The sequence below is a fragment of the Lates calcarifer genome, linkage group LG6, assembly GCF_001640805.2.
Source record: "Lates calcarifer isolate ASB-BC8 linkage group LG6, TLL_Latcal_v3, whole genome shotgun sequence".
Classification (NCBI taxonomy): domain Eukaryota; kingdom Metazoa; phylum Chordata; class Actinopteri; family Centropomidae; genus Lates; species Lates calcarifer.
The window spans coordinates 12,145,515-12,170,906 of NC_066838.1; the positions used below are offsets into that span (position 1 = coordinate 12,145,515).

Sequence of the window (25,392 nt, forward strand, 5' to 3'; positions counted from 1 at the left end):
CTTGTCACCATAACAAGGAAGCCTTCCACAGAAAAGCGTCTTCAATAATAAACACCATCATGATAAACTTTTTTGAGGAAAATTTTGATAAAATAAAATCATAAAAACAGCAATATGACACTGACTTTTTGAATTCTGACTCTATCAACATGAAACTCAAAATCTTTCTGGACTGCAACAGACAATTGTGCACTTAATAAGAAAATTGTGTAAAACAACAATAAATCAAACATACCACATGACCTGGATCAACTGCAGCTGACACAGAGCAAAAAAATGGCTTTGCATCATAGTCACACCCTCAATTGCATTACCCTTTTTCTTTTTTCATGAGAAAATACTACAACTCCAGCATAACAATACTACCTGTGTTTAGCCAGCATGGAGACTTACTCAAGCAACATTTTGCAGACCTACCATTAAGCCATGATGGGTTTGCCCTGAAGAAGCAGATACTGAAAAGGGAATTCAACTGGATGCAAGAGAAAAAGAAGATGCACAAGGAGATGGATTTCTTGGTGTCTACACTGTTTATGACCCGAAATGCTGTGAAGGATTTGAAGGATTTTGAGTCCAAAAATGTCCAGCAGAAACAGTTTGACACCAGGTGCATGGAGATGGACAAAAAGCTGAAAAAGAAAGAGGAGGGAATCTGCTCCCTAAAGGAAAGTCTGCGTCTACAGCAGAAAGAGACTAAGAAGGTCAAAAAACAGTGGAAGGCCGAGAGTGACCAGGTCAAAGAGATGCAGCGTTCCTTCAACAGAACCATCATGCAGTTCAACGAAGGGTGGGAGAGCCGGTTAACCCGTCAGTGAAGAAAAGGCAGCCACTGACCTCAAAGCTCTGCAGGAGAGCTGCAACAAGAAGATGAAAGACCTCATGGAAGAAAAAGATGAGGTAATGGCCAGTGTCTGGAGTGAAACCCTGGCACTGATCATGGTAAAATCAATGGAGACCAAGGTTGACCAGACAGAGATCAAGTGCCAGGGAAGAGCTGTGGCTCTGGAGCACGGAGTCATACAGGTTTCTGTATGAAGTTTCTCGCTGAGGAAGAGTAGTAGTTCTAGTTCTACCCTTTTGCCTGAAGCATACTGGGATAGCTTCCAGAGGACATAAAAAGAAACACACAGGTGTGGGAAAAGGATGAGTTGATAAATAACAATGGTAACAATGGTGGACTTTATGTAAGTATTTCAGTTGTATGATACTTTATACCTGTACTTTTTCCTCTGTGATATATCTGACAGTTGTAGTAGCCCACACCTCAACACCTGTAAACAGACCTTGAGGTGAAAAAAAACAATGGATAAATAATATTTGGAATGCAGTACTTTTTCTTGTAACAGGCATCTTACATGTTATTATTGGTATTTAAGTAAAGCATAAAAAAATAATCACCAGATGTAAAGCTTCACTGCTGAACAGCTCATCCAAGGGGCTGAGTTGAAACATGTTGTTCACTGAAGGATCCGCTAGGTGGCAATATTAGACTGTCAACAATATCCTGAGTTTTCTAAACGCACCAGAGGACTCAGTGCTACCTGTTGGAGTTGTTTCATAACAACAACAATAATAACGATAATATCCTCGCGCCACTGCTGGAAATGACAAGAAAATCACATGTGGATCTTTCACTTGACCTGTGGTGCCACAGCTGAAGATTTAACATTAACCCTGATATACAGAGTGATGAAAGGGTTTTGTTTGTGTAGTTGTCTGTACAGGACATGCAGTGAAAAAATAGTGGCGAATATTGTAGCTGTTTCTGTGTAATGATACTCCATCTGTCATTGTGTTCAAGTGAAGCCTTACGTTTTTCATGCAGGAGTAGACGTATCATAAACACCTGTACAACCTAAACCAGTGCCGTGCAACAGGAGGTTCACTACAGTGCACAATAATCCACACATTGTGTTCAGTGCTTTGTATTTTTTGCAATGGGCTTTCCAAATGACTCATTAGATTTGAAGCTATGTTATTTAAAAATGTTGGTACCACAGTGCAGGTGAGCGTGTTCTCATGATGACCCACACCTGTATATCTAAAGCATAACATCCGAGGAAAAAATGAATGAATAAATTAAAGGTTGTTATTGCTCTCATACCACATACACACACACACACACACACACACGAGCAGACGCACACTTCATCAACCCATCCTCTCGGTCTAATTGGAGGGAGTGGTTCAAAAATGCGCCAGCCTCCGCCGGCAGCCAAAGAGTTAAACCGTCGAGCCGTGTTGTTGAACGCATCATCCAACCGGGCTGTGTCGCTAAGGGGAAGACAGGCTACTTGTAGAGAAAGCAACAGATCTCCCCAGCTGGAAAACAACCCCACATCTGGCACGCGAGCTGAGCGTTTTCATGCGGGAAGAACTGCTGGGATATCACAGTGCACGATTAGACGCGCGCACTGGATCATTTTCAGGCTTCTTGCGTCTGGCGTGGAGGGGAGAAAAGTTTTAAGAAATAGTTGTGGATTTTTTTTGGCTTTGCGGGATTTGATTAAATCTGTGTAAAACGCGTGAGGAGTGACGGGTTACTTCAGGCTCAGTGGTTCATGCTATAGGCCCGCACTACCGCGCGTAATTTACCAATATTCCTCTCTTTTTTTTATTTATATATCTATCTATTTTTACCGGCAGTAAGCGTGTGTTCATCTGTGCAACATCTGGGGGCATCAGTTTAAGTCACACTTTGCAGTCTCATCGACGACAACACTGAAAAACACATACCTGCGTTTTTTTTGCGGCACCAGACTGAGTTTAGTAACAGGTGGTTTCATATTGAGCGTCTCACTTTGCCGCTGTCTAGACCATTATCATGAGCCACACAGGTCGCTGTAAGGACTGGGGTCTGAAATGAGGGCGCACTTTGCGTTGATTCTTGATTCTCTGATTTTTGTACGAGTGGACAACAGTTTGTAAACGGAGGGGGGCGAACAGCCGGAAGGTCTCTGCTTCTAAATGATAAGCTCGGTGTGTGTTTCGTCTTACCGAGGGCGCAAGTCAGGCAACAAACCTCCGTCAAAATCATGTCTGAAGGAGGAGATGGCCAGAGGGGAAGACTCGGACAAAATTATCATCAACGTGGGCGGCACTCGGCATGAGACCTACAAGAGCACCCTTAGGACCCTGCCGGGGACCCGCCTGGCGTGGCTGGCGGACCCGGACACGCAGGTCAGCACCGACTCAGACGCTGCACCCCCGAGCTCCACCGAGTTCTTCTTCGACAGACACCCGGGCATCTTCGCCTACGTGCTCAACTACTATCGGACCGGCAAGCTGCACTGCCCGGCGGACGTCTGCGGGCCGCTCTTCGAGGAGGAGCTGGCGTTCTGGGGCATAGATGAGACCGACGTGGAGCCGTGCTGCTGGATGACCTATCGGCAGCACCGGGACGCGGAGGAGGCCTTGGAGATATTTGAACCGCCGGACCCGGACGCAGACACCGACGACGACAGAGAGATGCCGAGGCGGTTCGGCATCGAGGACTGTCCAGATAGGTCGAGGGGCTGCTGTGAAGTGTGGCAGCCGAAGATCTGGGCCCTGTTCGACGACCCGTACTCCTCCAGAGCGGCCAGGGTGAGTATTAATGGGCGCTTCAGTGGCCACATGTCAGCGTGAGGCCATAAAAAGCCTGTAAGTGATTTACCACTCAAGAAAAAAGGTGCATGTCTTTATCAACAGGTGTCTGCAAGAGGCTCAGCCTGCAACAGCTACAGATACAACTGAGAGTCTGTGTGTTGTGGTGTATCTGTTTTTCATTTCAAGGTTTTCAACATTTTTACTTTCATAATCAGGATTTCTCAATACCAGGTGTTTTACTCTGACTTGTTAATCTGGTCTGAAGAGTCAGATGCTCAGTTTAATTCCTAATTCACCCAATATCAACACTGGTTCCCCTCCTGGGAACATAAAATCAACACAGGACACAGTAAAACAACAATAATACAATTAAAATGTTAAATAATAGCAACAACCTGCTGTCAAGTCTGTTAAGTGTACTGGATTCCAGATTTCAGATCCACATTAAGTCCACATTGATCTGAAATTTTGCAGATTTTTAAATTTGGTTGTTAGATCTACGAGAAAACTCAATGCTTCTGCACTTTTTACTCATGGCAACACTGCTATCCATCAGTGTCAGGTGAAAGCTGGATCTCTGGGAGTTTGAAACAAGTCTGGGAAGTTTTCAATAAGTTGGACACAGCTTACGTCCTCATAGTTTTACAGCAAGTTGAAAGAGAACATCCTCAAAGGAGAACCACAATGACCATCCTCTTTAATTTTCTCACTTTGTAACAGCAGTGAATACAAAATGATACTCTACATGAATCTACTTTGACTGAACATAATCGTAGATATTAAGACACATACACTGTATAGAGCCAGTTATATATGACCATCCTGTCATTTTTCAACATGACATTGCCCCTCTGCACCAAGTCCATAAAGAACTTGACTGGCCTGCACAGAGTCCTGACCTTAACCCCATCAAACACCTTTGGGATGACCTGTAGCCCAGGCCTGATCATCCAGCATTGGTGGCCAAACTCACTAATGCTTTTGTGGCTGCAGATTCCTGCAGATTCCTGCAGCCAGGTTAACAAATTTTGTGGTAAGCCTCTTCAGAAGAGTGGAGGCTAATAACACATTGATGCCTATAGTTTTGGAATGAGATGTTGAACAATCACACATGGGTGTCGTGCTCAGGTGTCAATGTACTGTTTTGTTAACCCTGGTCTTTGGCTGTACCTCCTCATTGAATGGGGCCCCATAGACCTCACTATTGTATCTGTAGTAACAACAACTGTAAAATCAACCAGATTTTTTCATTAAATATATCTTCTTTCCTTCTGATCTTATTAAACCTAAAATAGTAGAAATGTACTTGAACTTGAACTTGAACAGACATGAAGACGAAAAATTGTTGTTGCACCAATTGCGTGAAATGAATGACCATTTAAACAAATGAGTAAATATGTAATGTTTGATATGTCACAAGAGCTATACATGAACTAATACAGCCAGCTGCCAGTTTATTGGGTACCTCTAGACAGAACTAATACAGACCTCTACAATAAATCCCACATTTATGAAGGTTATAATGCACAGTTTTTGTCTTACAGAGGTGTTGACTGGTCATTTTGGAAACTGTAGTTTGTGGTACTGTTGAACTATATCAGGTTAAAATTAGAGTAGTTTCTGAACAAAATAATAGAAACACTTGTCAGTATAAAATCATACAGTTCAGCATACCACAAACCACATCCTAACAACCTGAAAAAAAAAAAATCAGATAATTGAATCAACACATCCTGTAAACAGTTTCAACATGAATTAGACATAATAACTTTCATGAAGGAGAAGCTATTGCAGGACTGTTGTATTAGACTGCAATACTTTTAGCTAGGTGTGTCTAATAAACTGGCAACTGAATGTATATATTTCTGCTGTTTGTTATTGCACATAAAGTAGCTACCTATGTTTGGGGTCAATAAGATCAGACTGTGGTTTGGGAGCAGTGATGCTGCTTTAGAAAGCTGTCAACTCCAATCACAGGCACAGAGCATATGAAAATCCTTTTTATTTAAATAGGGCTACTGCTAATGATTATTGTCAATTAGTCAGTTACAGCCTCAGTTAATTGCTTTATCTGTAAAATGTTAGAAAAAAGTATTTTCACAGGTGATGTCTTTGAACATCGTCATAGTTCTCACATTAGAGAAGTTATCATGATTAGTATTATTTTTCTGTCAATCAGCTGACAGATTAAAAAATGAAGCATGTCATGAGTGCAAAATTAGGAAGCGTCATGATGTATGACACTTTTAAAACAATGTTAGTTTTGTGTTTGCTTTGTTACAAAATGGTCTGCAGTCTCCAGGATCTGGCTTCTTACACCTGTATTTTAACAACAATAATAATAATTTTCTAAAGATGACACGTTTATCTATTTAGCTCAACAGGTAGAGCAGCAATTTCTTTTTTTGTTACGGTGCATTTCAAGCCCTGCACTCTCTCCAGACAACTTTTCAGTAATGTGAACAGCGGTTTTTCAGTTCTCAATTAAATATATGCTGTGAAATTGTAGCAGAATATTGAAAATAGAGAAAAATGCTGTTTCATGACAGGAGTACAGTGCTGGTGAAGTGTTCCCACACATCCTGTTCAAGGTTTTCACTCGAATGTCCTCAAAACATGAGTGTTTGAAAGGCTGCAGGAGTACAGTAAATCACACTGTACATCAGTCAGAAGAGTCTAAATGCACATACAGGAGAGAGAAAAATGAGCCTCCATTTAAAACAACAGTAAGAAACTACACTGTGTGTTCTTTAAAAGTCTTATATAAGTACTTTAACTTTATCATGGTGAACAAGATACACGCCCGGTTGTTATACAGATAAAACAGATGTTGCTGTGTTGTAAATTAAAATCAATTTGCTAGCATTACTTCTATGGGGGATAACATCCTGCTGGAAGCATTTGAAAGTATGCTATAGCTAATGGCTCAGCAACAAAAAGCAGAGTGCTTAGTGAAGTAAATGTGAAAGCAAGTATCAAGTGTCACTATAACAGGAGTTGTCAGGTGAAGGGGCTAGGACCTTTCATCAGGAGAAAAGAAAAATACATTTACTTCAGACAGAGAGAGGGTGATGCTCGCTCTGATTTCTACTCGCCTGTCAGTGTCAGTTGAATGGTCTATTCAGAGACTCTCGCAGGATTGCACAAGTATAATGTTCTTGCTGCATGCCAGTCAACACTACAAATAGTGTTTATTTTAGCTTCTTGTCCAGGTGGCATTTGCAGGCTGTCACAGTAGAACAGCCGACATCTCTGAGTCACAGCTGCCACTGCGTTTGGTGCCATCTGAAGATGACCCGCGCTGTGCCTGCCAGTTAATCACGCCTGTCTCTCACCGCTCAATATAGATTTGTAATTGAATTGATTCTGATTTGTGAAGTTCTTCGAAAAAAACGGCAGAGTAGATGTGAATCTGTCTGGAAGTATGCAATATGGGCAAGTGAGGGCGGATCCATATTGACCCAGTCGTAATGTTCTTTGTCCATTTCCTCCTTTGCCGATTCATGTACGCATGTTTATTCTGTGTGCTTTCTGAGAGGATGCAGAGAGCATTTCGAGGGACTCACGTTACCTTGATGGCCTTTTTGTTTCAAAGAGCCTCTGAGCTCCTCTCAGGTAATGTGATTCTTGAAAGCCGGAGGGAAGTTAATCTGTCCATCACTTTAGCCACATCCTCTTCAGGATAAAAAAAAAAAAAAAAAACAGACTGGAGCTGCAGCTCTGTGAAAGTCAGCACATGAAAACCTCTATACTAATAATGGCACCACTAACAAATCACAGACATCAGAGGATCATATACAGCACCCTCAGTGAGTGTAATAGCTATAACATACAGCGCAGTCAGAAGGTAAGAGAACAGTAATGGCTCCATCCCACTGGATCTGAAATGGAACAATGAATTTAAAGTGCTGACTTGTATTTATGGCCATATCAGATTAGCCTTTTTAATCATGCTAGCAGCATGGCTCTGTGGTAGCCAGCGTCAGTCGGTCCACTACTTGTGGATCTTGGATGACTTGTAATAACTCTTAGCCTTTCTTCCAGTTTTATACTGTATGTGAAAAACTGATAACATCATCATCCTCATTTATACTTTTTGTTCATCGACACTAAGTGAACATCAACATTAGCATCTGCATCTGTGCTGCAGCCACTTTCATTTCTTGCTTGTTTAGAGGCTTTTCACCTTAAGTTTGTCCTTCAAAAAGTGAATCACATGGTTAGTTGGTCAATAACATTTCCTGTTAGGCCAAAAAACCAAACAAACACATATTTAATTAAAATGAAAACCTGACAACATGTTATTCCAGTTTAAATACCTGTAGAGCTCCATGGCACTGATACAATACTGAGCTTTGTAATCTCAGTTTTCTTACGTGTGACAATTAGACTTGACATTAACATCAAGCTCAGACCCGATAACTTTGCTCAGTCTCTCCTAATGCAATATTTCATTAATTCCTCAGCCCTGCTGCCTGTAATTAATCACCGCTGTGGTAATGGGCTGCAACTTGTTATCAGTGGTGAGCAATTAAAGCTGCCTTTCCCACAGAAAAGAAAAGCCCACTTTCTCCCACATAGAGGAAGAAATCAATTTGTCTTTGTTATGAGACTGAGGGATTGACTGAGGTGGGTTTCTTTGGTCTGTTATGTCTTATCTGGAGTATAAATTTCCAATAACAAATCTATCTGGCAATATAAAAAGCTCTTTTTCCATTAGTTTCTGTGTTTAATTGTTATTTATAAATATTGAATTCATAACTTATGAGCCAGTGTTTTAATGACATTGATATATTTCTAAAACATTAATATTGGGTGGAAACTCTAACCTCACTAAGAACTATATATTGACATCTCACTTCTGTTTGTAGCTGAGATTTTGTTCAATAAACAATTAACATTTACTTAAAAAGGAAAATATCGATCAGTCTTTCAGTTGAGTTGCTTTGAGTATTGCTGATTATGAAACATATTCTCCCTCCTCACATTTAGTCTCAGAGTGACGTGACACCCAGCTGATAAATAATAAAGGAGTGTTTTGAGCTGAACCTCTTATTCCTCTGGGCCCAGCTTTCACAGCACTGACACCTTTCTCTGCTGCTCCGTGAATGGAACACAGGATTTGATTTTTCACACATCATCAAAGCGGCACAGCCTCGTTAAGGAGACTTTTATAACACTGAATTCTCAGTGAAGGAGGGGATGTAATCCTGTGTGATTATGTTGGTTGTTTATTCTGCTCAGTTCTAAGCTATTTGCTGAAAATAGAAAGGCTGTGTTGCTGCGAGATCTGCAGATGCATCCTAAAGTCTGAAAGGAGTTTGAGACTTTGTTTTGCAGACAAATGAAAAATAAAAATAAAAAAAATCAATAAATACACATTAGTGAAAATATCATCCTTCTTCCACACAAACCAAAGAGCATTTATCAGTGAGGTGGAATGTTGGTGCTTGACCTGAAACTTAGCTGGCATTTGTCAGTGTGATTTTTCCTCGTTAAAAGCCCTTTGGATAGAAGAGTTAAGATGTTGCCTTGATAAAATAAATAAAGTGAAAAAGAGGCAGTTTAATTGAAATAACAGTGTATTCATGGAGAAGACTAGCCAAGCAGATTAGGTGGTGGTTTTATCATCTCCAAACCTCAGTAGGATTGTAGAAGTATATTTTTATTCAGAGGGAATAATAGACAAATAAGTGCAGACAGTATTTTTACAGGCGACTGTTTGAAGAGATTTTAAAAGGTTTGATTGATGAATAGTGCTGAATATTCAACCATTATTTCTCTACATGCTGAGATTTCTGGTTCTGCTCTTTGGCCTGTTCTTCAACTTGTGTGAATTTCAAGGCACTCAGGCGTCAACAGACACATGTACTTTGCTGTTTCAAACCTCAGCTCAAGGTTCACTTTCTAGCTTTTTTTCCACAGCTTTCGATCACATTTCACAGTCTTTGTCAGGATGGAGTTTGGCCAGTTGTAATTCAAAGTATGGAAGATGATCTTTGGCGTCTGTTGTGTTGTTGATCTTGTTCTGTCTGTCCTTTGACCTCTTTAGAGTCTATTCAGTGACCCTTTTTGGTCTGATATTGTCTGTTCATTCAGTCTCTTGTGCAGGGTGCTTATTGTTTCCCTGATGGTACATGTGATGTTAAACACCCCTCCAGTCATCCTCTACCAGCAGAGATCAGGAAGTTCAAATGAAATTTGACTCAAATATCATGTTTTATTCTGCTACAGCACACATACTGTATCTGCTCTGTAAGTCACAGAGAAGCTGGTGTGGTCTTCACCCTCTCTCCTGCCGGGGCTCAGCCTGGCTCAAAAAGAGCATTCTGATGTTTCTTTAAAATTTTTTATTGGTCAAGTACATGCATAAAAAGACATATGAAGACAATACAAAACATCATATTCATACATGGATATACACGGGACAGGACCAAGACAGCCTTTAGATTCGTAAATAAGAGAGAGAAAAAGAAGGGGATAAAGGAAAAGGAAAGAGAAGAGAAAGACAAAATCAAAGAGAGATAAAGGAGAGAGGGAAAAAAATTCCACCTTCATTTCTTTTGTAAAGACATGAAGTGGAAGAGAGCGAGAGAAAACTAGTGGAGTAAAGTTGAGTTGCTGCATATCAGGTGGCTGGGTCTGAAGGCAAAAACATTTGTGGGTGGGTTAGTTGCACAAGGCTCGGGAGGTGGAGGATGTTTTAGTTTATCTTGTTTTGTTTTAGCACAGTGGTACAGGGCTGACACCATAGTGGTCACACTCCCACAGACCCTTTGTGTTTTTTTTTTTTGTTTTTTTTTGGCCTTTAGTGTGTTAGAGCCACTTACAGGAGTCCCACTGGGATGTTTCTGGTGGTCAACAACGATATAGCTGTGTCTGTCCTGGTCTTAGGGATTCTCATTATCCACTCCTTTTACCAGACGATCTCATTCTCTCTTTGTCCCTCTTCTTCACTGACAAGATGTTTCTATCTGTGTCTTCTCCACTGAGTCTTTTGATCAATGATGAAGGTTGATTAAAGCTGAAAATTACTCAGTGCCCCTCAATAGCAGGGAGTCAAAAGTTAGATGTGTCCCAGACCTTCTTTAATATTTTGCCAATGTTTCTTCTTCCATTAATATATGATACAGATGCCCAGGAGAAGCACAGCTGACAAACTGCGTAGTAGACATTATTTCTTCTCCGTCCTCAGGTGTGCTGACTCCCAGACATAAATCAGTGTGACATGAATTCTAAGAAAAAATCAGTAGAGGCTGCTCTTGTTAGTGTTGCAGCTGCTGACTGCTCAGACGGTTTGTTGTTTTGGTCCATGTGTATAGCGTGTCTGTGCTAGTAACAGGGCGTGATGCTGAACAGCTGGAGGTGATGGCTGTGATGGGACTCCCCAGCTGCTGCACACCAACGCACAGCCTGCTGCTTGTTGAGTGTCTTGTCACGCTACTTCCTGCTCTGATTTTCCCAGCTGGGACCGGGCGACCATCCCCTTAGGGGACCTCTGCTCTGTCTGCACACTGACACCAGATGACCTTGAACTGATGTCTTTTTGACACCAGTGGCATCATGACTTCATTACACTCTACTGCTATAACATCATATATCGTATGACGTATCATCAGATGTTCAGATCCTTAAAGCAGCTATAATCAATATTTTTATCTTAACAATGGATCAAATGATTGTACTGTGTTTAATGTAAGGCACGTTGCTTGTAGTGACAAACTCACACAGGATTATCACCAACTCTGCATTTCTCTTTTAACTCATTGTTTTGGTTCACTCTCACTGCTCTAATGGCCTCGGTTTTGGTTGCAGTAGGCAGCTGTGTTCAGTGAAAAAGCTCTGATAAACCCACTGTAAATTACCTGCTCAGCATCAAACAGCAGACAGACACAGTTAGTGACTAGCTCGTGAACATAGTGAAGCATTTAAATGCCAGATATTCGCCTCAGGAGTTGGTAGAGACCAAACACTCCAAATGTCTCCAAATGAATGATAACATTGGTCCAAGACTGCTGGATGTGTAAATAGGAAAACTGTTCATTATCTTCATCTCTTACATGTGATAATACCTTAGTTGTGTTAAAAACTTAAATCAAATACTGCAGGTCTCAGTAAAAGTGGCAGTTCAATAGTTACAGAACAGAACTGCATTTCTATATGTACACACCACAATCTGCCAAGTGATCAGGAACTAGCCCGATCACACTATGAATCACCACCCACAGTTTGTTCCTTGACTCAAATAGAACAAATGAAATGGGACTAATCTGTCTATCAGGCTTACTAAGAACCATAGCTATCAAATATAGTGAAGTAAAAAGGAAACATTTGTCTCTGACTGCTAGTGGAGCTGCATCAAATGAAAACCCTCTAATAACAATCTGCACAAATTTACTGTAAGAAAATCTAAGCTTTAACTTTATTGATCCTCAGCAGGGAAATCTACTATTACAGCAACAGAAAAACAGGTGGGCAGGAACAGGACAGAGACAAACAGAAAAGACATACAGTAAAACAAATAATGAAGGAGTTTATATACATTAAATAATGTTATATAGTGTATCAGCTTAAATCCTCAGGAAGATTGTTGAAGCTACATTTACCAACCCAGGAAACTGCATGTATAACATCAGCAGACTCAGCAGACCAACATGGAAACACTGTGGTGGCAAAGAGACATTATGGTAATCACTCCAATACTGCAACTATGTTTTAAGTTTCCACTACTGAGCTGTAAACATAGTATCGTGGTTTCTCCTTTGTGTCAGGGCTTAAATAAACCATATAAACACATTTAAATGTGGCAAGATTTATTGAACAAACCAGAGACTTGCACACACACAAATAATGAAAGTACAAACAGCCAGAGAGACAAACACTTCAAGACTCCCAGCAAGCAAAGTAGCAGTCATGTGGCTACCTACAGACACACACACACACACACACACACACACACACACACACACACACACACACAGGTGTGAGGTCGGGCTGCTTCATGTTATTGTTTGACTTTTCTCCTCAGCTGTATGATCAGAACCTTTTATGAGCAAAGCAAATTGTCTTTGTGTGTGCCAAGACCTTCAGCACCTTCCCTGCAGAGGTGCCCCACGGCCGCAGATACCCAGCTCTGTTTAGTTCTGGAATAAACCGTTTGGCATTTGAGTAAACTAAGCGCTGTCAGGAACTGTTAGGCTCATCACAAGCATCTGAACAGCAGCAGGACCTCTGTTTGGTGGCTGCTGGTTTGTTGGTTTGTCGTAAAGGAACTCAGCACAGGAGGCCTTCCTGTGTGATGTGTTTGTGTCACAGTCAGATGAATGTGATAATATGTTCAGCTGCAAGAAGATGTTTATTTATACCTACTGAACTGATTAATATCACATGGAACCAGTACATTATGGACAGGTGTATGAGACCAGTACAGAAAGAGATATTATTGATGATGATTCATACTCGTATTCACTCCACACACACAAACAAGGACATTTATATAAAAGTAAAAGGTGAACAGAGGTTTTTTTTAGAAATGACACAACAAAAACTTGTATTAAAGCTTTTGAACCTACTTTCGCTCTGTCATTGAAGTAAATTGCTGATAGAAGTATTCATTCCTATACACAGACACTCAGAGGAGGTAATTTCAGGCTGACAAAACGTAACCAGAGTGACTCCTCCTCTCCTTTTCATCGCTAAACGTGTCTAGTAACCACCTACTTAGTCGATATGTTGTTTCGTTCACAGTCGCTACATGTGACACAGAGATACACGGCTACCAAATCATCTGAAAAAAGTTGTTGTTGGGTTGTTTTTAATGTCAAGGTTGCAAATTCTTCTGCTTTTAGAGCTACAATAAATTGTAGATGCATACATGCGTAAAAGTTCGACATGCTGCCAGTCGTCATCAGCATAAAAAAATAATACATTCTTTATGTTTTCCATTTCTATGTTTGCCTATATTTAATTTTACTGCTAAACAGATGAGATGATGTGCAGCATACAACACTACCAAAGGCATTGCCTCTTCAGAAATCCCATGTGTGTCATATACTGTGATATTCTGTCTGTGGGGAGTGACCTGCTTATACTGTTAGGTCAGTACATTCTGCATTCATCAGGCTATTTATATTTTATTATTATCATCAAGTGCTATCATTGGTAGACATGGCAACCGAGCCTTAATGGTATTTGAATACCAATCAAAATGTGCTTGTAGAACTGATCACAAACTATGTAAGTGCAAAAATGTTGGTATCTAATGTTTTTCAGTCCAAATGCGCAAGAGCGAATTAAGTTGTGCAAGTTTGTGCACAAAATGAAAACAGGTAACTAGGATGCTATGGATTACAACAATGTCAGCAATCAAATATAAGTCCCGGTGGGATTGGAGAGTAGAGCTCTTTGAATTCAGAGACACACAACCAATTCTTCCACCATGCCCCACCGTAAAATTATAGCTGTCAGAACTTCCACTTCCCTTTAAAAAGCAATTGGACTCAGGTTGTGGCACAGCCTCTCTCCCCACTGGAAATGATGGCCTTACTCACTCCACATCAGTACAAAGGACCATATCACAACAGTGTGTGATAATTAAAAGTTAAATGAATTGAGGATGGGGAAGAAGTTGTGCGATTTATTGAAGCTCAGGGAAGAGGAGAGTCGGTGTGGAGGATCCGTCTCAGGTGTTGCGTCAGGTGAGCTGATTTCAGGCTCCAGACAGAACCTGGAAAAAAGAGAGGCAGGAGAGGTGTACACAGGATTGAATATGAGGGGATGAAAGGAAGGAGAAGAAGGATGAATGGATGTGAATAGGGATGGACGGGGGGGGGGGGGGGGTTAGAATAGTAAGTGGATGAGGGGGACTGAATGAAAGGGTGGGTATAAGGTATAAGTAGACTGCAAGGTAATTAGAGCTGCAGCTGAGGTGGCTTAGCTCTCAACCAAAGTTAACTATTAAACTCATAATGCTTTGTTTGAAAGCCCGTTAGTCTTTTTGTTAATTTCTACTGTATTAGTTGTTATACAGCAGCTTGTTAAGACAGAATTACAAAGCAGTGGTGGTGCAACAGCAAGTAAGTTCAACCTATTGAACAACCATAGATTACTGACTGGTATCTGTCTGACCAGTAAGCTATTGCTTCAATCTCCTTCTATTACAGCTCTTCCTCAGATGTTTACACTGAACTATATTATTCAGGTCTGTTGAGCAACAAGTGAAGAACCCCCAGAGGAACGTCAAAGTCCAGAGAGGGTTGATGAAAGGCCTGGGCCCATTTTTCATTAAATGACTTTGTAAATTGTCTCACTGATGCTGAACCCTCCTGTTTGGTAGACCACCTTAATTATCTGGCACTGACTAAATATCTGGCTCCTTTGTCTGAATCGCTTTCCAATAGGAAATCATGGATGAGAGGACACAGTGAAAGCATATTTTTGCATCTCTGCGTGTGTGTTTTCTTTTTTGTTAGAGAAACTGTGAATGCATGTAAATTAGTATTTAATTAATTTTTGCTCAAAAAGGTTGTTCAAACAAATTCAGTGTTAATGAAACACATTTAATCATCAGAAGAAACAAAAAAGAAGTGATCCAGGACAGGATTAAAAAATGAAATGAAAATAAAAATAAAAATGGCTCATCATAGTAATTTGTTTTCACATTTTTAAATACACTCGTCTATGAAAGAAATAAGAAAAGGGATTATTGACTGGCAGCAAGTGAAAAATCCTGCTTGTGTTGATGCAAATGACTGAAAGGAGTCATGAAATTCTTTTACGTGGTTAAAATCAGCTTTTGCCACTGAAATGTGCTTTATCAGTTGCCGATCCACCCATGTGCTTAAGTTCTGCTGTTCTTGTTGTGATGCACCTCATAACTCCTGTAATGCAGTCTGCACGGTTAACCCTGGGAAACCGTGTCCACGCAACAGGGGGAACTCTGAGCTCCTCCTGGGACAGAGTCGAGGCTTCACGGCCTTCCCTCTTGTCCTGCGGCTCGGTCCCCGTCCTCTTGGGGGATCGGAGCTGTGAGTGCCTCCGAGCTCTGTGGGGACAAAGCTGAACAAGGTTGTCATGGTAGAAAGCTGTGCATAATCTGGGTGCAAAATAAAGATGCGAACAGACTCGTATTGCATCTTTACGTGTGTGCAGCTTTTGCTCTTTTGGACATAAACTGCAAGCAGCCAGTTCTTATTCTTCCAACTCACAAAGCTCCATAAACTGTCCAGTTCTTATTTATTTTGTTTGTTCCTCTCTGAAGTAGTGTCCCCATTGGACATTACATGCTTTTATTTGTTTTTTCTAATCATCAGACCCAAACACTATAAAGCTGACTGATATGTGAGAGGCCCCGGAGGGAGAAAATGGCTAAGTGCATGCAAGGCACAGGTACATATTTATCCAGCTGGAAGATTAGAAAGGTTGGAGAGGCATTACAATTTGTCCAGGCTTTAGTAAACAATAAAGACAGATCGGGTATGAGTAAGCACACAATGTTAACACAAACACAGACAGGCACAGCCATTGTGCTTGATCAGGTGAGTGCCATGCAGCCACATCATTCACTTTACCTCCTATGAATTGAACGGCAATTGCCATTTTGTGTCGATTTGCATTTTCAAGAAATTATTTGCTTTGTATTATGTTGTATTTATGTTAGAGGGACACTGACAGCAGAGGAGACAGCTCCCCTCACTGAGACATAGACCTGACAACGGGGCAGGTGAATCTACTGTCAGTCTTTCATGACTCAGCTCATTGTCCAGAGTCTCTCCTTCCTTTATCCCCTGCTGTTCTGTGCCTGCAGCCTCTGCTCGTCTTTTCACTTCCCTCTTCGCCTCCTGTGGTCAGAGTCTGGCTGCAGAGCCGTTATGACGTGTGTTGCCACCAGATTAACCAAAAAACCTTTGCCTGAGCACAGTTAATTTATTCAGTCATAAAACTGTTTTCTTCCTGATATATTTGAAAAACAACTGGCACAGTATAGCATCATGGCTGGCATAGTAAGTCACTTCACACTGTTTTGGCACCATGTGAGCGCCCCCTGCTGTTTGTGCCTGGCAGGGCTCATGTTAATAGAATCACGTTCTCTCTCAGCATGATTCAGTCTCTGTGTTTGGGGGAATAATTGGTTTGAAATTGGTCTGTTTTTTTTCTGAGAACATTGTCCTGGCTCTCCTGTGTTTTTTCAAATAATAAAAAAAAATATCCTCAGTCACTAATCTTCAAACTAGAGTAGAAGTGGACAATCACAACATTCAACTGATTCCTGGCAGGTAGGAGGATGTCATGGGGAGGCACAATAAGGAGGTCATGTCTGATGTTTCTGGGATTTCACTCAGGCTGCATAATACAAAATGATAATATGAAATATTTGTGATTTTATGAGCTAAACAATTCATGTTTGTATTTGTTTTGTTTTATATTTGTCAAAGCCAAACAGCAGCAGCAGCAGCAGCAGCAAAAAATCTAACTTGAATTCAAACAGTCTTTATGTGAGCTTTAATGGCAGAGTCTCCTTTCTCCTTTGTCTTATTCCTTCTGGTTTCTCAGTATAGTTGGATATTGAAGCTCATTTTTTTCTCTTTCTGATGAAGCTATTTGCCGCCGTTCAGTCTTGTATGTGCAAAACTAACTTCAGAGACGATGATCAGTCACAATAAACTTCCATCATTTCTTTGATGTTGCCAAAGTTTGTGTCTTATCATCCTTGTTAAGTGGTCTCATATCAGCGTGTTCATTATTTTAGTCTTTGCTCACTGTCAATCACCCAACACTCACTGCCTCTGCCAGAAAATTATCCCACAAAACATGTCGCTTTACAGACTTGACTGGCACATCCTTGTCTTTTTATTAGTGATGCTGTAAAGTTTGCAAATTGTAGAATAATAATATATGGTGTGGATTGAAAAATGATTTGTATGGACTTAAAAGTATGATGAGCATATGATGAACACACTATTGATTGCTTATTAATTGTGGGAAGACATAACATTGTGCTCATTATTGATGATGACTTGAAGCTGTTTCATCTCCTCTCTTCCAGGGAGTTGCATTTGCCTCTCTCTTCTTCATCCTGGTGTCCATCACCACCTTCTGCCTGGAGACCCATCAAGCCTTCAATGAACTGCAGAACCGGACGGAGCTGGTCGTCGTGGGCAACATCACAAAGGAAGTGGAGCGGAGGGAGATGGTGACCAAGCCCATCCTCACCCTGGTAGAGGGCATCTGTGTGATCTGGTTCACATTTGAATTCCTGGTGCGTATCATCTGCTGCCCAGACAAGGTGGTCTTCATCAAGAACTCGCTCAACATCATTGACTTTGTGGCCATTCTGCCCTTCTACCTGGAGGTGGGTCTGAGCGGTCTGTCGTCCAAAGCTGCCAGCGATGTGCTGGGCTTCCTCCGAGTGGTGCGGTTTGTCCGGATCCTCCGGATCTTCAAACTGACGCGGCACTTTGTAGGCCTGCGCGTGCTGGGCCACACTCTGAAGGCCAGCGTCAATGAATTCCTCCTGCTCATCATCTTCTTGGCACTGGGTGTACTCATCTTCGCCACCATGATTTACTACGCTGAGCGCATTGGAGCCAGGCCCGATGATCCCACAGGCTCCAACCACACACACTTCAAAAACATCCCCATCAGCTTCTGGTGGGCAGTGGTTACCATGACAACGCTTGGCTATGGAGATCATGTACCCACAGACGTGGCTGGGCATGATGGTGGGGGCCCTGTGCGCGCTGGCCGGGGTGCTGACCATCGCCATGCCGGTCCCTGTCATCGTCAATAACTTTGGGATGTACTACTCGCTGGCTATGGCCAAACAGAAGTTACCGAAAAAGAAGAAGAAGCACAACCCGAACCCAGACGCTCCGACTGACTCTGCCTCGTTTATAAAGTCAGAAACGAACTCGCACAGAGACAGCACGCAGAGCGACACATGTCCGCTGGCTGCTGAAGAGAGTGTCAGCAGGAACCGTTCAGGTCAGGCCACAATGCAATTTTAAAGGGTCATTTCTCTCAAATTACAGAAATTTTTCTCACTTGCCTTTTGCGGTGTGTGGTCATGCAGAAAGCTTTGCTGAGGTTTTCACTCTCAGGTTTTCTGCTCCAAAGAGGATGATATCTGTGGCATTCACTGAAAAATCACCTTTTAATTTAAACAGTTATGTCTCCTTCCAGACACAGTGTCCTAGTTACTCTGAATAATCCACAGACCTCACTTTCCACCACATAAATATTCCACAGTAATGAGGACATTGTTACTGGAAAGAGATGTTTCCAGAGATGTTTTTTTAATATTTAGGAAGAAGTCCTATCGTAAACTCTCAAACCTTGGCAAATAAAGACAAAACTATTTGCAAACCTTAATACCACTAAAAGTGAGTGAGGAACTTTTTTTGTATTTTAAGTGAACTCACCATTTAAGCTGATGTTATTGTTAAATGTATAATTTTTTGGAATTTAATTTAGGAAGATAGTTTTGTTTAATTTGTTAATTTAATCAAATCATTTATCTTTTATAAATATTTGAGCGGTGTGGTGCAACATGGTGCCACTGTATTTTTAGAGTTCCTGAGCTTTTCAGAGTTTGCCTGATGGATGAACCGCACTTAGTCGTAAAGACAGTAACACACCAGGATCAAATTACTCCTTATAACATCTCAGTCAAATTGGATTTCATCACAGAAAAATACCGATTTTATGCAATATACCTCTGCCTTTGTCTAGGCCCTCAGGGGAGGCTCAGTAAAAGCTTTGGCATTTACGTTGCCGTGTGTTTTTGTCTTCCTGTCAGATTCCAAACAGAATGGGGATGCAAATGTGGCCCTTTCAGAGGAGGAAGGCTGCAGCCTGACCCAGCCACTGTCCCCCAGTGAAAAGTGGTCCCTGCGGTGCACCCGAGGGCGAGACAAGACTAAGAAAGAGGCCACCTGCTTCCTCCTAACCTCCGGAGACCCCAGTGTCCATACTGGTAGGTTACATACATGTCAGTATGCACCTGAATACTCGCATTTGCTGTATGTAGCGTTGTGCACTGAACTGCATGCTCGCTGCCTTGTACCTGTTTCATGGTTTCAAGTCACTTCAATTCATGTATTTTGTGTTTCCTCAACTGGTTCTCTCCTGGAGCCCACACACTCAGAAAACAATGTGTTCAAGAAAAGGCTCTTAGTCAAGACCAGGGTTTAGCCATATGCAGCTGGTTCCTATCTTAGCTCACATGAACGCTTATTTGTTTTTTTTTTTGCAGAGAATTAGATAAGAAGATTGGTACCACTGTCATTTCTGTGATATGAAATATGAAACTACAGCCAGGAGACCTTAGCTCAGCATAAGACTGGAAATGGAGGGAAACAGCAAGTCTGGGTCTGCCCAAAAGTAACAAAATCCACCTGAGGCTCTAAAGCTCACCACTTAACACATTGCAGTACACTGTATCTCAGCTTTCTGAAGTGATGCTGATAATGACTCAACTTCAGCAACTAAATTTAAACAAAACATTTAAATGAGAGTCTAAAGCCTGTGAGACTGTACTTATGCTAACATCAATGTGTTAGCCAGTGACAATGCTGACATGTTGATGTTTACTGTGTTTATTAGTTTTGAAGGTATTGGACAAATCATATATTTTGACCTGATGGTGCCTCAAGATTAGAAGTCATTGGATTCACCCCCTGGGGACTATGAATATATGTCTATGTCTGTACAGAATAGCACTGCAGTCCATGGAATAATCAAATTAACATTGCCATCCTCAGAGCACTAACATGGCTAAAGCATGGGGTAAATGTCTGTAGACTCACCACAACAAGCTTTGTGTTTGCTGCTGAAAAGGTGTGAGAAAACTCCAGAGGATGTCCTCACTTCCTTTCTAAATTTCTATCATCTCTCTCAACCTCCAACTGACTAGAAGCAGTTTTTAGTCATTATTCACCAGACAGATCAAAAGGAAATCAATGGAAGGGCTTTGTAGTACTAATTGCATCATCTATCTGTCTGCGGTCGCTCAGTGAAAGAGGTTTACTTGACTAACCATCTTAGCTGGTACCCTCTGTTAGTAGCTTATATACTGAAGAATGTTATCTCAGTCTGAGACACTTATATCAAGGAAGGGACCATTACAGCAAATGGCTATACAGTTACGTGGATTTCGCAGGGATCGTCTCCTCACACGTGAGTCGACAACATGAAAAGCCATGATACTGAGGAGGTTACAATGGTGGAGGGAGCATAACAGTGTCAGGTTATAATGTCTGAGATGTACACCTGAATGAATATGATTGGATGTTGCTAGTTACTCAGCTGTAAATGAATTGAATAGCAAACTGCAAATGGCCACAGCTGATCAGCCAATACAACTCCAGTTCTCTGCCTGAACGCTTTCCTCATTGGCAGGGTTCAAGTACCAGCATCTGTAATGTAAATTTAATTCACCCAGTCATCTTTTGATTGCACTGATGCATCTTCAGCCACAGTCTCAGTCCCAGTGTCTCAGTGATTACTAACTTTAGCTGCACATATCGTTGTAACTATTTTAAACAGCTGTCCTAAACAGGTAACGTGGGCACAAAGAAGAAGACGATTTTCCTGTAATTCTCTCTGTTGGCATCCGCTGTAGCCTGCCATCTCTGTCTGCTTGAATGGCTGTTGGATCTCACATCTGAGCCTCCCAAAGTACCCAAAAGCCCCTTGTGAGAAGAGGCTCTATATTTGGCAGCCATGGATTCATTCCTGACATCCTGAGCACACATCCCACCCAGTCAACATCCTGGCTCTCGTCTGCAAACAGCCCGACGACACTGAAGGTGTTTTCCTGCAAAACTGCACTTTACGGAGATGCAATTTTTTTTTCTACCAAAGCTCATTAGCACATCACTGTTGAGGAAAAAACAACACATAAATGGGGCACTTATTGTAGCTTGGCTCCTTTGAGAGTATATACCCTCGCTTTTTTTTTCTTTTTCGACAGCCCATTACAAGGAAATTGTATTTGAATGCGTTTACTGAAAGCCTTGTCAATCCATGCATGTGTTGAGTGTTGTAGATTGGTGTAAAAAAAATCACACAACCTCAGTTATGTCTGTCAGATAAATGAGAGGAAGGGATGCAGTGAAGCTCAGGGGAGGGAATCATCTGTCAATATAAAATTTACAGCCTTGCAGTCACACTGGCAAAGACATAAACACAAAGAAACACAAACCGTCTGCAGCCTGCTTTCACGTGGAGTCCTCTAATAATACGCTGAATGATCTGGTCAGCTGATGAGATCGCCATGTGAAACCGTCTCCTGATTGCAGAGACAAAAACAATGGAAAGCTGAGCAAAGCCAGAACACCTCAAAACTAATCTTTGGAAGAGAGAGGAGGGGGGTAATTCAATCTTGAGCTCTGTATCTGGTGAGTATGTGGATAATGACATCCCAGTCTATTACAGGAGAATATCACACATACACAACACATTTTAGAGCACATTACCTGCAAAAAGGGTTCAAGTGGATTTTCGCTGTTTCCCAACAACGTTAAAAACTGTTGTGACAGATTTTCAAAGTTGAAAGTCCTTTGTTTTTGTCCAACATGCAACAGGCTGCCTTTGTATTTTGCAGCCATTTTGAGTTTGATGGAGATAAACAAAGGCACCCAGGCTCTGCTCTTCAGAGAGATGCCCATAGGGGATGGTGTTAGGTTAATTCCTGGGTTACAGGATATAAGGTATGGATAATATTTCACCAGAGCAGTATGGCAGGAAACAGAGAAAAGGACAGATGGATGCAGCAGGTCTGAAGATGCTCAGATGGTTATCAGTGACAGGAAATGGTTGCCCACCCTGCAGTGGGGACAAAATGCTGGAGGATTTGAAGTGATTAGGGTCGTCGGGGAGGAGTCTGTGACAGCGTTAGCGCTCGTTGTCACAATTTGTACACACAAAAGCAAACACTGTCCGGGTCGAACAGCACATTGTCTCCGAGATGTGACAACCGCCGGTTCGCTTCCTTGACGATGAGTGCATAATGGTGTGGCAAACTGTTCAAGTGCTGCTGAGAGGAAGCTGCAGGCGGATATACAGACGAGCAGAGAAAAGGCTGTGGAGCACGGATAAGCCTCCCTGTTCCCATGTGACTCCCCTGGATGATTGCCACTAATACGTTTCCATTAACAAGATGGGTGGTCAGAGTGAAGTCTCCTGCAGGTCTTTAAAGTTTGGATCTGTAGGTTTTCTCTGAATGTTTGTTTGAGAGCTGAAATATTAGTTGACTGATCTATCAGTTAATTGACAGTAAAATAAATCAACAATTTTAAGAATTGAATCGTTTTTCAGTTGAAGTCATTTATCAAGTGAAAATGCACTGACACTGACTCTGCTTCTCAAAATTCTAGGATTTTCAGCTTTTATGTGATTGTAAATTGAATATCTTGAATATGTTTACAGTGTTGGTCAGACAAAACAAGCAATTTGAAGACGTTATCTTATAGATTAAGAAAATCATCAATAAAAAACATTCAAAGCGTTGACTAATAATGAATTTATTCATTAGTTTCAGAACTACTTTGACTGAGTTTTGCTTTTTCTAGGAGAGATGCTTCATTACACTACATCAAAAACTCGTTATACTGCAGGTCTATCTTCTAAGTCTTTCATGCTCATATCATAAATCATTGTATTTCATTGTATTGCTCTCCTTTGTGTTTCCTAACAGACAGCTGTAAAGACATCCTCGCTGCCACTGGAAACTATGCTCAGCCGGAGGTCACCACTCTGACCTGATGCTGATTGGCTATGAAAAGGAGAAAGAGCATGAGCTCACAGTGGAGTACATGCGGTGCAGAGCTTCACCTCTGGTCCCTGCTTTCTTTTCCTTCCTGAATGAACTGCAGACCGGATTCTTTTTATTCAGGAAATGGTCTTTTCTTTTTTGGTCTCTGTCACACATACATTCATTTACACGTTACAGAGCATTGTGCATGTGTTGCATGGTCTGACATTGTAAAATGTACTTTAAAAACTGGCTACTGTTAATTCACTTATCATTTAGTGGACATTGCATAGCTTGTCCTAAAGGCCCTTTAAAAATATTTTTTCCATTAGCTTCTCCTTGACCATTTAGATCCAATGTGAACACACAATTTTCTGCCAGAGTTAGAACAGTTTTGGTGATTTCACATAAGAGATTATCACTGGTTTGAAGGGAAAGTTGGAAAAAGTTGACATGTTTCCATCCACCAATCAGGATTTAGTAACATTTGAATCTGAATCTGATGACAGTTTGGTCACTGTCTGTCAAATCTGACCAAATCCCACCAACACAGTCCTGATGAAGCTTATTAGCTGATTTCTGGGTTTTAAACTCATTATATGACGTTGCTTTTAAAACTTCAGTTTATTTAGTCAGGTTAGTTTTTTTGTTAATGAGATATTACATGTCTTTGCGTGTTTCTCTTTTCACGTTTGTACCAAGATGTACAGTCAGTTTGAGCTCTTTTTGGAACTCAGAAAACTTCATTGTCATTTGGATTGATGTCTTATACACATAAATGTTGTTAACTATCGAGTAAGGACACCCAGACAGTTGTGAATATGGGTTTGTACAGCAAAACTGTTACTGTGAACTAGGATTAGATAAAAACTTGAAATCATAGTTTGATCCTCGACCAAACAGACCCAGAGTTCTTAGTTGATCATCCGGTCTCTGCCTTCTGTCGTGCCACTGCTTTTTAACACTAACCACAGGGACAACATGCAGATATTTTGTCAAGACACAGCGTGACATGAAGGCTGCTCAGGCAACACATTGTTTGTAAATCCTTGTATGATAAGAGAGTTTAACAAAAGAAGAAAAAAAATCAATGGAACAGTATTGTCTGTCTATTACATTAGCCGTGTAGCAGTTGATGCATCATTACTGGTTGAGTCAGGACCAAATGTAGACTCGATTAGATTACATGGTAGCTTTTCAGGATCATTGTTAGTTTAAAAAAAAAACAAAAAAAACAATACACACAGTGCAATGCCACCAGTTCCACTTGTGCCTCATGTTGAGTAATGGAGCTTAAATGTGTGCAGTAACGTAATTAGATTTGTTCCTCAACACTTCTGGTTGTGTCCGATCTGTAGAAACCCTGTTACATGTTTCCATGAGAAGCAGGAGGAGTGTGGTTTCTTTCACTTGTGACTTATAATATATTCCTCATGGTCTACCATAGTGGCCTTATGTTTAATAAACAAAGGGAAACTTCATTTCATCATCATTAGACTCTGTTTCTATGCAGACCCAAAGGTCTGTAATTATGTATAAGCGCAGTTGTACGTATGTAGCATAGCACAATATTCGGGATCATTCCTTAGATTCTTTTCTCCTCTCTATATGACATGCTTATGCACCATGAAATAACTGTTAACCAATAATGAAAGATTATTTTGATAATTCACCTTTTTAGCCTCATTTCCTGTTTTCCCTGTTGTATATTTGAATGTGATGGAGAAACACACAGCACATCAATTTCATATCACCCCATTATGGATTGTATAGGTGACTGTGATGAATTTTAACCCAGTCAAATTGTCAGATGTTGTGTGTGTGTGCGTGTGTGTGTGCGTGTGGGATGTTGTATCATGTAGGCATGTGTTTCTATGCAGAAATGCAAATAAAATTCATTTCCCCCCCCCTGGTGTTGAAGATAAAATCTTATTCTTTCTGTGCATTCAGTTTTTCTTTTCATTCATAGCTTGCCCTATGAGATCTGCATTTTTTTCCATTAACTGCACAGTTTGTACACTGCTGCTGCTCTGTTAGCTACTGTACTGCTA

At 41.1% G+C, this 25,392-nt stretch overlaps 1 protein-coding gene across 1 annotated transcript; it reads left to right on the top strand.

Moving 5' to 3' along the window:
• The first annotated feature begins 2,134 nt into the window (after nucleotides 1-2,134).
• kcnc4 (potassium voltage-gated channel, Shaw-related subfamily, member 4) lies at nucleotides 2,135-25,247 on the top strand. Its single transcript, XM_018666190.2, is given in 5 exon segments — nucleotides 2,135-3,585; nucleotides 17,633-18,277; nucleotides 18,279-18,570; nucleotides 19,385-19,561; nucleotides 23,285-25,247. Coding segments are annotated over 5 exon segments (1,800 nt in total). The 5' UTR covers nucleotides 2,135-2,967; the 3' UTR covers nucleotides 23,353-25,247.
• The last annotated feature ends 145 nt before the right edge of the window (nucleotides 25,248-25,392 follow it).